Here is a 15,962-nt window from a genome sequence, read left to right as displayed (position 1 = left end):
GTAAAGGATTTGCTTTTGCGAGGCAGATGAAAGTAAAGCAGTCCATTTTTTCATGGAACGGGGAGAGCTGTCTTAGCCATTTTATAATGCAAGACCAATTTGTGACATGTTTGCAATGAACAGGATTTAATGCTGGTTTTGAGGTATTAATTTGCAAAAGGTCTCCTGAGTTTCTCAAGTTGGCTTAACAGAATTTAGGACATCTATGCAATTTGTAAGATATTTCTTATATATTTATTAAGCTGCACATTTTGTCCTGCAATTACAGCTAAGGTGGAAACAAAGAACAGAATAGGTTTGGGGTTAAAGAAAACTGATCCATTATCCAGAATTTGCCTACAGCCACAAGTTTCCAAATAGTTCCACCAGAGTTTCTTGATCTCTTCAAGGTTTGACATTTTACATTAGGATAGAAAATGAAAACTTTTTATCTCACTAAAGAAACACAAGACAATTGGTAAAGTACGATGGTTTGGTATCAGATCCTTCTAGGTAAAATACATTAGCAAGCTAGTTAGGAAGATTGACCCAAGAAATGACAAGTATGTTTATTGTGTTACATCTGAGACAGAAGACTTCTGATCCAAACAGTTTTCTAGAATTTGAACAGAATCCACTTGGCTGACATTTCTGTGCAGCACCAACAGTGTTAAAAGGTGCTTTTTTAAAATGAGATAATAAACTTGTCTACCAAGAAGTGCTCTGTAAAAACCTTGCCAGAATTTGCTCCTTAAGCAACAAGAGCAATGAAAATTTATCCATCTCATCACTGTTCGTTTGAAATTGTCCATTACTTTTACCGATGTGACTATAGAGAATGAACTTGAAAATGATTGATTATTTATATCTGTCAATGAAATAACCATTCTTTACAATACATACATAGTTATTTTAGTTTTCTTTTATAAATGAGTCAACCGCATTATTTTTGGTACATCTTATTAGTTCTTCTGTTGCATAGTTTTAAGTGCACTGAATAAAGCTGTGCCTTTCAGGGGTAGGAGAATAATTAAAATAAATAAACACTTACTAAACCCATTGTTGGTTCCATGAAAGTTTTTAAATGTAGAGAAGTTGATACTGAACTGCTTAAAAGATTAAATAAATGTTTATATTAGTTTGTAAAAGAATAAGGTTCTTGGTATCAAAAACTATAACCACAGAGTTATTGCAGGTGGACGAGGAACGTATTGTGAAAGTGAGGCAAAGGTTATTAAACAAAATTAACAAGTAATTGACAGCTACAGAGATTGAATCAGTGCACCAGTCTTCAAATAAGTAGATTAGAGTGAATGTAACTAAATATCTCTAACCAGAAGAATGAACTTACTGAATGTGAATGAAAAACTACTTTCTCAGACACTGCAAAACTAGTACAAACCAATGTATGGGACTCTTTGTGATTAAAAAATATTCAGAGATATTTATAGACCACTGCTATTGTTGTACAACTTCATAGATTTTAAGCAGGCTTTTAACTGTGCTGCTTAAGAAGGGACATGACATAGTATTCCTGAGAAACTTGACAGATTGATTAAAAATGTCTATAACAAAGTTCAAAGCACGGTTTAATGCATGAAAATGCATGGCATCAGGTGACATCATTTCGGTTGAGCCATGTATACATGATGTCACCTGATTTATTTAATTACCATAGAAAGTTGTAATGAATCATTCACCAAAAATAATATTGGTAGAATCTCCTTATGCAGCAAGATGTTAAACAATCTCAGATTTGCCTTGGGTACTAACCTTGTAATATCTAAAGTAGTTTTGCAAAGATTAATTTCAATGGAGAATGGAATTCTCCCTCTCAAGGATGGGCTTCTCGGCGGGCGAGTCAGGACTGCTGCCGTGGGATAGGCGGGCACCAGGGTCTTACCCACCCCTCTTCCTCCATTATATAGTGTGTGGAAAATTTGGTTTAAATGCAAAGAAATGAAGGCAAAGGGAGCCACAGAAAAATGTGAAAAATGAATTTTAAGGGGATATAGTGGAAAAAGATTGTCTGGCTTTTAGTATTAGTGTCAGAGATTGGAAGTTTTGTAGCAGTCATCAAATGAAAAAAAATGCTTCTTTGACTTTCGGAAGACTAAACAAAATATTGAGCTCAGAAAATATTGGGATTGTCTAAGATGCAAAGAAAGATAATAGTTTGGATTGCTTTCAATGCCTTGTCCCTGGAAAGACTCCCAGAAAGAAACAAGGTAGCTCTGTGTAGAGTTCAAAAATGGCAAAACCATAAAGACATGTAATAAACTGAGGAAGCCAAGCTAGTTCCGAATAAAAAAATAAGGTGAGCATCTCTTTTCTCTGCCAAACTGACAGACAAGATTTTGTATGAGTTAATTATTTAAATCATACCTTGCTCCAGGTACAATGTAATGTCATAGAAATGCATGTTTCTTTTTGTTAGGACTTTAAGAATGTCTCACGATATGCTGCATCCTTGACTGCAGGACTGCAGCAATGCCAATTTGCATACAAAGCCCTAAACGGGGGCTGGTAGGGCTTTGAAAGTCAAGGAGATGACAGCTGGTTTAAATGTTTGAAGGGCCTACCTTGGATGTCTTCCTGATGGTGACACTACTTTTAAAAGTAGTCTACTTTAAGGTTGCCTCTTTAAAGATTTCTCAATGGCTAATTTATTTTAATGGCAAGAATTCTGATTGAAATGGAGACCCAGATGTCACATTATTTTTTTTGTTGAAATGTTGTTTTCTTAATTGTTTGAAACATTTTTGTTTTTAAAATGTAATACTCTTCTGAAGAAATATATTTTAAGGAAGTAATCAAAATGAAAGTGATCTTTAACTGTTCTGACCCCCAGCTGAGTCACATACAGCATGGAACGAAAGATAAATCTTAGCTTTTAAACTGTCTTTGGAAGGAGTGTTGTCCAAATGCTCATTGCTCCCTGCCACGCACAGTGCGATTAGGAATCTGATATCACCAAAGCCTTCCTGTTTGGTTGCACTCTGTAAATAATCTGATGCCACTTGTGAATAGACAGAGAAACCCACTAGTTCTTTGGTAAATGGCTGTGCTTTGTCTGATGGTAAATGGCTGTGCTTTGTATTTCAGAGATAGCGGGCAGCTCTGTTCACCTCTTAGAACTTGGTTCCCATCCAGCCCAGATTGGTAGGAAATTTGATCCAGCTGAATTTAAACTATCAGAATTTAGCTCCGAAAGGATGAAATTACCCCTTTTGTGTGTAGATGGAGTGTTAAATGGAAGGGCCAATAAAATGCATCTACACAAATGCTCCTGAAATAACTAATTAACAACTTGAGCAATATATATACAACATATTTAGTATTGCTTGACTATAAAGCAAACACAAGTGACCTTTGTCCTGAAATTAACATAGCATCAGATACCTCTACCAGGCAAGCTGAAAGAAATCTCCACAACGAGGGCTGAAATGACATTAAATATAATCATGACTTTGAATGAATACTTGATGGCAAATATGGAGACAGCCATAATAGAAACCTGTGATCAATAGTCAAAATAAATCTACCCAGATTATCCTGTGGAAAATCCTACATAAATGGAAGGAATATTGTTGAGAACTAACCCAACAGGATCACAAAAGGGAATAGATGTAGCTAATGGATATAATAATTCTAATTGTTTAGAAATGCAATTTCCTACTAATCTGGGCTGGATGGGAACCAAGTTCTCAGAGGTGAACAGAGCTGCCCGTTATCTCTGAAATGCATCAATTACTTTTTATTCAAATAAACATTTTCCAATCTCAGTTTTTATCAGTTTAGCTGCATGAGAGTTTACTAAATTGCAGGTGAGACAAGAAATTCAAAGACTATTTATTTAGTAATTGAAGAGGGACTGGCTTCACAGAAGGTGAAAGGTATAAAGGGCAATTGGAATTTACAGATTACCTACTAATCCTTTTTTCAGATACTACTACGAAGGTTATAATTAAGATCATGTATGATTGGAGAAAAAAGCTCCATAGACGCATGTATAATTCCATAATTCCATATCTTGACAGAGAAAATATACTTTTTAAATATAAATACAGGTTATCCCAGTGTACCTGATATTTTTTAATTAAAAATTTGCAAATATACAAAGTATATGCAGAAGAATAAGAAAATAACTGCAGATGCTGGTACAAATCGATTTATTCACAAAATGCTGGAGTAACTCAGGCAGCATCTCGGGAGAGAAGGAATGGGTGACGTTTCGGGTCGAGACCCTTCTTCAGACTGATGTCAGGGGGGCGGGACAAAGGAAGGATATAGGTGGAGACAGGAAGATAGAGGGAAATCTGGGAAGGAGGAGGGGAAGGGAGGGACAGAGGAACTATCTAAAGTTGGAGAAGTCGATGTTCATACCGCTGGGCTGCAAACTGCCCAGGCGAAATATGAGGTGCTGTTCCTCCAATTTCCAGTGGGCCTCACTATGGCACTGGAGGAGGACCATGACAGAAAGGTCAGGCTGGGAATGGGAGGGGGAGTTGAAGTGCTCGGCCACCGGGAGATCAGTTTGGTTAATGCGAACCGAGCGCAGGTGTTCAGCAAAGTGATCGCCGAGCCTGCGCTTGGTTTCGCCAATGTAAATAAGTTGACATCTAGAGCAGCGGATGCAATAGATGAGGTTGGAGGAGGTGCAGGTAAACCTTTGTCTCACCTGGAAAGACTGTTTGGGTCCTTGGATGGAGTTGAGGGGGGAGTTAAAGGGACAGGTGTTGCATCTCGTGTGGTTGCAGGGGAAAGTGCCCGGGGTTGGGGTGGTTTGGGTAGGAAGGGACGAGTGGACCAGGGAGTTACGGAGGGAACGGTCTCTGCGGAACGCAGAGAGGGGAGGGGATGGGAAGATATGGCCAGTGGTGGGGTCCCGTTGTAGGTGACGGAAATGTTGGTGGATGATATGTTGGATCCGCTGGCTGGTGGGGTGGAAGGTGAGAACGAGGGGGATTCTGTCCTTGTTGCGAGTGGGGGGAGGGGGAGCAAGAGCAGAGCTGCAGGATGTAGAAGAGACCCTAGTGAGAGCCTCATCTATAATGGAGGAGGGGAAGCCCCGTTTCCTGAAGAACGAGGACATCTCGGAAGCCCTAGTGTGAAACACCTCATCCCGGGCGCAGATGCGGCCTAGACGGAGGAATTGGGAGTAGGGGATAGACTTTTTACAGGGGACCGGGTGTGAAGAAGTGTATTCCAGATAGCTGTGCGAGTCAGTGGGTTTATAGTAAATGTCCGTCACTAGTCTGTCTCCTGTGATGGAGATGGTGAGGTCCAGAAACGGGAGGGAGATGTCGGAGATAGTCCAGGTATATTTAAGGGCAGGATGGAAATTGGAGGTGAAGTGTATGAAGTCAGTGAGTTCTGCATGGGTGCAAGAGGTAGCACCAATGCAGTCGTCGATGTAGCGGAGGTAGAGTTCGGGGATGGGGTCCTTCTCTCCCGAGATGCTGCCTGACCTGCATATGCAGAAGATCTGCCCTAAGAACCTAAACAAACATGTATGGTAAAGACTGCTCAGCCTTTTCTTCAATTGTTCACAGGAGGTGGACTTCATTGGTGATGCCAACAATTATTAATTGACCCTGGACTGAGGAAGCAGTTAAGGGTCAACTACATCAGTGAGTTTGGAGTCACATGTAAAACATACTGGTGAAGATGAAAGATTTCCTTCTCTGAATTAGGATTGGTTAAACAAAAAAAGGTGCTTACGTTGAGAATTTCTTTCGAACAAGTGAACTTTGACCCAGATAATCTTTATCTTTCTCCACGTGTGTTTGATCTGCTAAGCATTTCCGATTATTAACATACTGAAGAGATTGTTTCCCTTTGACTTTCTAGCTTGTCTTTCCGATGGGAGCATCTATGCTCACAACTCCTCATGGATTTCACCATCCCAGCCCTGTTTAACCTGTTCCTGTCAGGTAATTATTGATGCTAGAGATAGCCGAATCCTAAATCATCCTGAACAAATTCTGTCTTTCTGTCACATCATTTCTGATTTTCAAATCTGTATTAATATATGTAAGTGTTAGAAGGTAATTTGTTGATTGTGACCTCATCTGGAAGACTTGATTATATCATTGAGAATCATGTTCTGTGGCTGCACAAATGATATTGATGAGATAAACATGAAAGTATGTTTCAAATTATATAATACTAACCTACATAAGTATGTAGAATTTAAGGAGGAATCCATTTTCTGTAAATCAAAACGACCTAAGGTTGTAAATTCTTTCAAAGGGGAAGCAAGGACAATTTTTTTTGGTCAAATAAAATAGAATAGCTTAGATTAGTTTAGTTTATTATTGCCACGTGTAACCGAGGTACAGTGAAAAGCTTTTGCTTGCATGCTATCCAGTCAGTGAAAAGACTATACATGATTACAATCAAGATGTCCACAGAGTTGAAATAAAGATTTTAAAGAGAGGTTTGATTGTAATGTATGATAGCAGATCCACTTTTGGGACCAGCATGCAAAGAGTCACCTGGCTTCGGTGCCATTTTGCTTAATGTTCACTACTTATGAAACTAGGGAAAGCAAGAACAATAGTTCCAGGTGAAAATTGAAACGAGTACCGGAGACAGAATCTCATTGCTTTCCTTGTAGATTTGATCAAAAAGATAAATCTATTACAACATGTAAGTTAGTCATTGTAATAATAGGCACACATATAAATTAGTGGAAACTAAATTTAAAATACATTAGAAAAATTATTAAAGGATGGTATTTGTTTGGGATTATTTCCAAATTAACATGAAGGTTTGAATATTAGTCCTATTTAAATATTTAAAATGTTGGATTGAGAGAGTTAAGCACGTGATAAAGGGACAATCTTTGATGGGCTGAATGACCTTCCCCAGCCTTGACTACTTTTGTATATTTGCATGGGAAGCTTCTCTGCTGAAAATAATTATTTAAGATTTTGATTCCAAGTCAGAATAGCAATAAGATAGTAGTGTTGAAGGAACTAACCAAGGAGATGTGAAGGATATGAAAGCATAAGTCAAAATGTTCCATTGAATCTGATCAAGAAGATACATTTATTCATTTTTAAATAGTAATCAAATTGTGTATAGTTATTTTCCATCAATATTGATGGGAAATAACTATACACAATCCGATTAATATTTAAAACAGTAAGGATTTGGTTGTTTGCTTCAGGAGTTGAAGTTGACTCTGTGTTCTTGACCTTTCAGGAAGGCGAGGTGCTTTGCCAATTTATTGTTTGCAAAACTTCCTGTAGCCATCAGGTCCTTGAAGAAGGTCAATGCTGTGGAACATGTGATAGTGAGTATCATCTATTATTATTCTAAAGAAACCTCCCAAAAGATTTATCTAGTGTATTTAAGTACACCCATTTTACCACTGGCAGAAGTAGTCTAGTATTGTTATTTTGTTAATGCAATTTTCTGCTCGATTATTAGTGCCAAATAAAACTTTCCACCTCAGGAAACCAGTGTCAGGTATTAAGTAGGTTAAACACAATAATGGTCTCTTTTTCCACAACCCTTTTATTGTTGCATGAATGGATGAGGATGGCAGAAATATTTGAATGACACATTTATAGGTTACTGGGTTTCTGTAACGTGTAAGGAGTGGATGAGAAAATGGGATAACATAAAACTAGTGTCAACTGGCGATCCATGATCACTGTGGACACAATAGGCTGAAGGGCCTGTTTACATGCAGTTTCTATAACTAGAACTAAAAACATTTTAATGTTAACTTCAGAAGAACTATCATTATGATGTAGCAAAGATCTTGATATAATCTGGGTAGTTTTCTGGTTCGATGGCATGCCTCTTGTTGGTTTTCCACCATGGTTATGAAAATGTTTCATTTTCTTTCGTTAAAAAGTTCCAAGATATTGACTTATTGTTAATAAATAGGGATGTACATTAAATTCACGATCATTTGCAACTTGTGGTAGAGATTTGTTGTAATGTTATTCCCACTGCTCAATCTCTTCCTACATTTAAATTACAGAGTAAAAACTGATATTATAGTAAGCTTTGGGACTAGCTTCCTTTAACTTGTATTTTGTGAATACTGCAGCTGAAGTACTTCAGTAGAGGAGTTAAAAGGGAAACTTTCTTCAGTATATCTTAAAATGCAGTTTGGAAGCTATTTGTCCATGATTCCCTTTCAGGTATTAGGTTCTAAAAACAAGTCAAGATGTGACTTGAAGAAGAATCCTGACCCCAAACACCACCTATCAATGTTCTCCAGAGATGCTGTTTGAGCCCCTGAGGTCCTCCAGCACCTTGTGTTTTGCTTAAGATTTCAGCATCTGCAGTCCCTGTGTGTTCTGTGACTTGATGACACGTGTTTGTTGCAATCATTATGAGGGAAGTTGCATCTTGGCAAGCACCAAATAGAAAATATAAACATCTAGCCATTAACATTGATGCAATGATTGCTAAAGTATCTTTGAAAATGTATGATAACATCTCTGTAAACAATTTCTGAACTAGATTATTTTTATTGAAAGTTCTTGGATAATGCCTTTAACCACATGGCAAGCACTATTGGTTAAAGTGGCAATAAATTGCAGTATTTGTGTTTGAGGTTCTGCCACATCAGTGATGCTTTATTTTTTTCCAGATTGTCTCTATGAGGGCAGAATTGTGGACCATGAAGCTGTTTTCTCTCCCTCCAATGACAATTGTACTCTTTGTGCCTGCATTGTAAGTAGAATATCCTGCTCATAATACACTACATTTGCTTTGTTTTTATATATTCATTTTTTTAATGTTGTCAAAGTTGATATTTATCTCCGAGGAAGTGTCCGTGAGCTGTCACCCTGAATTACTGCAGTCTTTTCTGTGAAATTACTTCCATGTTGTTAAGGAGATACAAGGAACTGCAGATGTTGGTTTTTAAAAAAGACACACAAAGTGCTGGAATAACTTAGTAGGACAGGCAGCATCTTTGGAGAACATGGCAAGGTGACATTTCAGGTCAGGACCCCTCTTCAGACTCAAAGAAGTGGAGCCAACCTGAAACGTCACTTATCCATGGTCTCAACAGATGCTGCCTGACCCGCTGAGTTACTCCAGTACTTCGTATCTACTTTCATAGTGTTGTTGGGAAGGGAGTTCCAGGACCCAGCTACAGGAATGATGGAATTGTAAAGTACTTCCAAGTCAGAATGGTTGGAACCTGTAGTTTCCATGCCTCTGCTGCCCTTGTCCTTTTTGGTTACAGGGGACTATTGGTTTGGGAGCAATTGGTAGAAGGATTGAGAAGATGGGATGTGAAGGTAAACTAGGTGAGAAACTGAAGTGTGTTTTATTGATGGTACATACTGCAGCCACTGTTAAAACAAATACTTTCGGTGTCACAAAATCTGCACCATACCAACCGTATCATTGTGAGGCAGTCAAATGACTGTTAAATATAAAGTGTTTTCTCCTATTTAATCTATCCGCATTATGGGTTTTGATTTGTTAAATTATAACATTTTTAATTTTTATTTTCCCAGTCTGGAAATGTGAAATGCATCACACCTGAGTGCCCTCCTGTTACATGCGTGAAACCAGTTCGGTTGGATTGTTGCCCTTCATGTCCAGGTTAGTGTATGTTTGATATCTGTAGTGTGCTAAAAATGATGACTTCTTACTGAACTGATCATCTCCAGTCCATTCAACTCTAATTCTTTTGCCATGTTTTTAGACTAGAAAATATCTCAATTTTATTTTGTTAACTTGATACGCTGATAAGGTTAGCATGAGACTATAAAACTAAAAAAACCTTGCTCTTATGTTGATATAATTTTCTACAAACTACTTGCATTAATATATAAATGTAGGAGCGTCCATGCCATTTAGGGAGGGCTGTCGCCAAGAAAGGGCTCTAACCTTACTTCAGTGGTAAAAAATAGTGTCAGTCATATCTGCCAACACCAGATTAGGGGTGTCAGCAGAAATCTTCCTGGACATTTGCGCATTTGATAACTTAAATAGAAAGATATCAGCATTGTATTTGTAAGGGAGAAGAGTTATTTCTGACACCATCCATCAAACCAACCAACATATCAAAACAAACTTGCTCCTCTTCAAATAACTCTGGGATCTGAACTAATATTTCTTACAATTATGCATATATAATCTTGACAGTTAAGTCTTTACAGCTCCTTACGGTTATGTTTTTACTTAAATTAGCATCAATAAAATTCAATTTTGTCATGCATTTTAATTGAGGCTCTTTACACTTCCTTCATATTTTCTTTTCCTATGTCCCTGCCACATTACAGATCAAATTTCAGGCAGCACAGTTCATAGAGTGGCTGCCATTCAGCTCCAGTGACCTCAGTTCAATCCTCTCCCTCAGTGCTGTCTGTATGCAGTTTGTATATTCTCCCCGTCCGTCTGTGCATGGGTTTCTTCTCACTGCTTTGATTTCCTTCCATGCTTCAAAGATTACACGCAGGTTGGTAGGTTAATTGATGACTGTAAATTGTCCCAAGTGTGTGGGTGAGTGATAGATGATAGAAGTATGCGGAGAATGAAACAATGGAATTAGTGTAAGTGTGTGCTTGATGGTTAAGACAAGTTCAGTGAGCAGCAGGGCTAGTTTGCAGGCTGTAAGACTTGAACTTTACATGTTCCTTTTTAATAATTACAGCAGAATCGTAGGCATCATGAGCCATCGAACTCCTTCCAACAAAAAAGGATTTCTGTCTTGGGACCTCATAGATATGATTCAAAGGCGGACAAATGGGACCAGCTTAGATGGGGCATCTTTGTCGGCTCGTACGAGTTGGGCCAAAGGGCTTGTTTCCATGCTATATGACTCTATGGCTCTATGTGTATGATTCAACAAGTGGCCACTAATGAATCTTCCACATGGGCTGGAGAATTTGGTGTCAAAAGTTAGTTGAAGAAGAAATGTTCCCAAGACAGCAAATTTTGATCGAGATTTGCCATATTTAGAAAAATGCAAGCCTTTGTCCATTGTGAACAAACATGGTCAAGATACGCAATATTTTAAATTCCTTAATGCACACCATTTGTTGCCATGATATAAACAACAGTGTATAAATTAAGCAGGTAATTAACTCTCTCTGCATGGTTTAATGGTGTTTTTTTCCCATATCCCTTGATTCCTTTAGTCCAAAGAGCTAAATCTAACTCTCTCTTGAAAACATCCAGTGAATTAGCCTCCACTGCCTTCTGTGGCAGAGAATTCCACAGATTCACAACTCTCTGGGTGAAACAGTTTTTCCTCATCTCAGTCCTAAATAGCCTACCCCTTATTCGTAAACTCTGACCCCTGATTCTGGACTCCCCAACATTGGGAACATTTTTCCTGAATCTAGCCTGTCCAATCCTTTAAGAATTTTGTAAGTTTCTATAAGATCCCCTCTTATCCTTCTAAATTCCAGTGAATACAAGCCCAGTCGACCCATTCTTTCATCATATGTCAGTACCGCCACCCTGGGAATGAACCTGGTGAACCGACGCTGCACTCCCACAATAGCAATAATGTCCCTCCTCAAATTAGGAGACCAAAATTGCACACAATACTCCAGGTCAAGTCAAGTCAAGTCAAATTTATTTGTCACATACACATACTCGATGTGCAGTGAAATGAAAGTGGCAATGCCTGCGGGTTGTGCACAAAAAGAATTACAGTTACAGCATATAAATAAAGTTAATAAGTTACTAAACATAGCACAAAAAGTGTCGACAAAAATTTAGTCTCTGGGGTTATCAAAGTTGACAGTCCTGATGGCCTGTGGGAAGAAGCTCCGTCTCATCCTCTCCGTTTTCACAGCGTGACAGCGGAGGCGTTTGCCTGACCGTAGCATCTGGTGCGGTCTCACCAGGGCCCCAGTAGAACTGCAGTAGGACCTCGTTGCTCCTAAACTCAAATCCTCTCGCAGTGAAGGCCAGTGAAGGCCAACATGCCATTGGCTTTCTTCACTGCCTGCTGTACCTGCATGCTTACTTTCAGTGACTGATGTATAAACACACCCAGGTCTCGTTGCACCTCCCTTTTTTCTAATCTGACACCATTCAGATAATAATCTGCTGCCCTTTTCTTGCCACCAAAGTGGTAACCTCACATTTATCCACTTTATACTGCATCTGCCATGCATCTGCCCACTTAACCAACCTATCCAGGTCACCATGCAGCCTCATAGCATCCCCCAACGGGTCCACTTGGTCTGATAAATAGTTAAAATTATTGTTTAGCACATATGCATTGCGGTTTGATTTCACTGATCACATTTTTATATTTCCATAGCTGAGTGTATTGACCAGGGCATTGTGTATCCCCATGGGGCAGAATTCACCCGGCCTGGCATCGACTGCATCAGCTGTGCATGTTTGGTAAGTTACTGAAAGCATTGATTACTGGGTTACCAGCACTGGCAGGTCACAACAAAGAAACTTTACGATTTACATTTGGAAGAAATTAAAGTTTATTAGGTTCATTTATTTTTTTAATGTGGATGAAAAAAAAGATTTTCTGGGAAATAAAGAGACGGCACAGCAGTAGAGCTGCTGTCTTCCAGCACCAAAGACCAGGGTTCGTCCTGACTATGGGTGCTGTCTATGGATTTTGTACGTTCTCCTTGTGACCACGCAAGTTTTCTCTGGATACTCTAGTTTCCTTCCACACTCCAAAGACGTAAAGGTTCGTAGGTTTATTGGCTTCAGTAAGTTGTCCCTAGTGTGTAGGATACTGTTAGTATACGGTGTGATCGCTAGTTGGCGCTGACTCGGTAGGCTGAAAGGCCTGTTTCCAATCTGTATCTCTAATCCCTAAAGTCTGATGTTGTTATTTCATCTGCTCCACCAACCGAGCCAACCCATTGAGAGGGCTTAATTATCACCTCAACTCTTTCCACCGTGTTTCATTGTGTTGAAATATCACCATCTACAGATCACAAGTAACAATAAGTTCAGAAGCTTGCATAGAACATGGCACAGGAACAGGCCATTCAGCCCACAATATCTGTGCTGAACATGATGCAAAGTGAAACCAATCTCTTCTGCCTGAATGTGATCCATATCCCTCCATTCTCTGCATATTCATGGGCCTTTCTAAACGTCTCTTAAATGCCATTATAATAAGGTCATAGCTCCAATTTAAAGACTGTTATTAACTCCATAAGCTTGACAGGTGACTGGCTGAGCAACATAGAGTTGAAAGTCCTAAAATCACGCTGAAGCAACTGTGTAGGAATTCCACCTGAATTTTATCCTTCTAGAAAGGTTGCAATCTTCATGAAAAACCCATTCCTATTTTCTATTTTGTTTGCATGTGACAAATGAGAAAAGGACCTTGTTTGACTTGGATTCTTCTCACAATTTATTGGCATGGTATCATTCTCTTTGAGGCTTACTTAAACATAAAAGAACAACAATGTCTTGCATTTGTGTAGTCCCTTTAATATAGTCAAACATCGCAAGCCACTTCACTGGAGCATTATAAAATATGATTTGCTGTGCTGCAGAAGCTTTACGTTGGATCAGGGAGAGATTTTTGCAGAGTATTTTGATACTCAAAAGAGACAGTGAGGGTAAAGCAATAGGTTTGGAAAGGAATTGATAGATTTTAGGGCCTTTACTGATATCTCTAGAATATAATATCAGGAAGAGTACAATGAATGGCCAATGATAATTCTCTGTTTGGTTACATAGCCAAGACGGATTTCTATTCCAAGATGTGCAGAAGACTAGAGAGGACAGATAATAAATACCATTAATTCCTGAACAAGCCATTTGATGATATAAACTAATTTGCGTCACAATTACAATTTTTTTCTGTTTTTAACTTATTGATAGATAATAATAAGGTATCTGTTATTCTATCACCTCTCCTGTGATCTCTCCTGTGACCTGTCTGGGAGAAGAAGTTGTCTACTTGTTGCCCTCCCTTTGAGATTTGAGATGGTTTCTCATGGGATGGTTGCCATTCTTGGTGGTCAAACAGACATATCTCTGGCAAAATTACAGAGATGGTTGCAAACTACAATGCTTCCATTTACCATGTTTCATGGTTGTTGCAAGTAGTCTCTGGAAAGACTAGTCTGAGATCAAAGGCATGCATGTCTTGCAGATATGCTTTTAATTGCTCAAGAAATTTATTAAATTCATTACAATGTCCGGATAGTTTCAAAATCTATTGCCAAAACGACAGAAGGCTGTAACTGGAGCCTCTGCCAAGTACAGCTGGCAGCTTGTGCTAGACGGATGGCAGGAGAGATTCTATGGAATTTACCTTAAATCTTTCTGTAACTCCAGGTATTGTCTCAATAAGACACTGCCTGATTGTAATACGACCTTTTGTAATAGAAGTCATCATACCATTTACCCTTGTCCTGCCTACTTGTTATCATTGAGATTTATGTACAAAGACATCCATGTTCCTCTGAGTAGCAATATTTCCCAGTTCTCATAGTTTAATTACGATTCTTTTTCTCTATTTTCCCTTCTAAAGTGGATACCTTCACATTTTTTCTCCTTGTTTGCCATGTTTTAACCACTCGCTCACCCTGTGTCTAACCATTTCCTTGCACCTCCGAGTTTACTTTCCATGTTTTCATTAGATTTCTATCATGAACAGATGCATTAATTTGCTCCCCTTCTCAAAACATTGGTGTAGATTGAGGGCCAAGCAGCAATCTTTCCTTGTATCACTTGTCATTCCAAAAATGACGCATTACTCTTTGTTTTCTCTTGTTGATCAGTCATATTCAATCAATGTTAATATGTTATCCCAATCTAATGAGCCTTTTTTTAAATTATTGTAACAAAAGTCTAATGACGTTACATCCATCAGCTCTGGTTTAAGTGCTTTTGTGGTCAGATCCTGAAAAATGTAATTTAATAAATCATAATTTGTTGTTTTAAATCTATGCTGTTTCTACCAATTAAATTAAACCTTTTGAAGTGTTCCTGTAAATGTGTTCCTAATGATATTAATTGAACCTGACAATTTCTCTATGAATGTTAGGCTAACTGGCTCTTTCACCATTCCTTATTGAATAATGGGATTTCCTGGCTTTCAATCCTCAGAGACAATTCAAAAATCTGTGGTATTCTGGAAGGTCAGAACTAATATATCCACTAACACTGCAACCATTTCTTTTAAAAACTCTGGCATGCAAGCCTTTACCATTTTCCTGAGTATTGTTTCTTTCCCAATAATCTATATGATCCTCATTCCCACTTTTGGTGCACGACCAATTCTGCAAAGCATTTTATGTCTTCCACCGTGATGTCAAGCACACAGTCATTTTATTATTCCGCATGACAATTTCTCCTGTCTCAGCCTGAAGCAATTTGCATTTAACTTCATTGATCGTTTTCTTATTTTTGCTCACATCTTCTGTAATTAACTTATCTCAGTCCATGCATGCAAGTGTTTACAAGAAATATCTGGATGACTTCCATTTCTTAAATTGAAATGGCATGTACGGGATGTCATTTCACAAGCTGGTTTATGCAAACCAAATTCACACTCTAGTGTTTGCTTAGCTTAACTAATTCCATGAGTGCTAAGCATATTTTTTCATCAATTTCACGCAAATTATATTGTGGCCATAATGTCTGTAAAACCTCGGATATATTCGCCACTCAAGTTCAAAGTATTACCAATAACATCAACTTTAATGATGAAATAACATTTAGGCCACCATTGATTACACAGATGAATTGATTTATTTTTCTGTTTTAATCACCAAAGTTGATTGATTATGTCCTCAGAATGGTGAAGTGGAGTGTTATTACAGGCCTTGCCCAGTGTTGGAATGTGCAAGAGAGGAATGGTTTATAGAGCCAAACCAATGCTGCTTTACTTGCCGCCAGGATAAAACTATCAAAGGTGAGCTAGATCCTCTGATAATATGCAGGCTTCAATTTTGAGGCAGACATGGAAAATAACGAAGATGCATGGCATTTTTTTGGTAGTTTCATTTGTTCTATGAATTCTTTGTTCAATCACTTAATCA

General features: G+C 38.4%; 1 protein-coding gene across 1 annotated transcript in view; it reads left to right on the top strand.

The window, feature by feature from the left end:
• LOC144602075 (kielin/chordin-like protein) overlaps window positions 1-15,962 on the top strand; it is a 193,886-nt gene that overhangs the window by 135,621 nt on the left and 42,303 nt on the right. Inside the window, exons 20-25 of the mRNA XM_078414768.1 lie at window positions 5,833-5,915; window positions 7,192-7,282; window positions 8,600-8,682; window positions 9,480-9,567; window positions 12,248-12,333; window positions 15,718-15,835. Coding sequence (XP_078270894.1) covers window positions 5,833-5,915; window positions 7,192-7,282; window positions 8,600-8,682; window positions 9,480-9,567; window positions 12,248-12,333; window positions 15,718-15,835 — 549 coding nt within the window. The remainder of the gene's footprint in view (window positions 1-5,832; window positions 5,916-7,191; window positions 7,283-8,599; window positions 8,683-9,479; window positions 9,568-12,247; window positions 12,334-15,717; window positions 15,836-15,962) is intronic.

This window comes from Rhinoraja longicauda, chromosome 18 (assembly GCF_053455715.1).
Source record: "Rhinoraja longicauda isolate Sanriku21f chromosome 18, sRhiLon1.1, whole genome shotgun sequence".
In the NCBI taxonomy this organism is placed as follows: domain Eukaryota; kingdom Metazoa; phylum Chordata; class Chondrichthyes; order Rajiformes; family Arhynchobatidae; genus Rhinoraja; species Rhinoraja longicauda.
The sequence above is the reverse complement of the archived record's forward strand: the minus strand, read 5'-3'. Positions and strand labels throughout refer to the sequence as shown.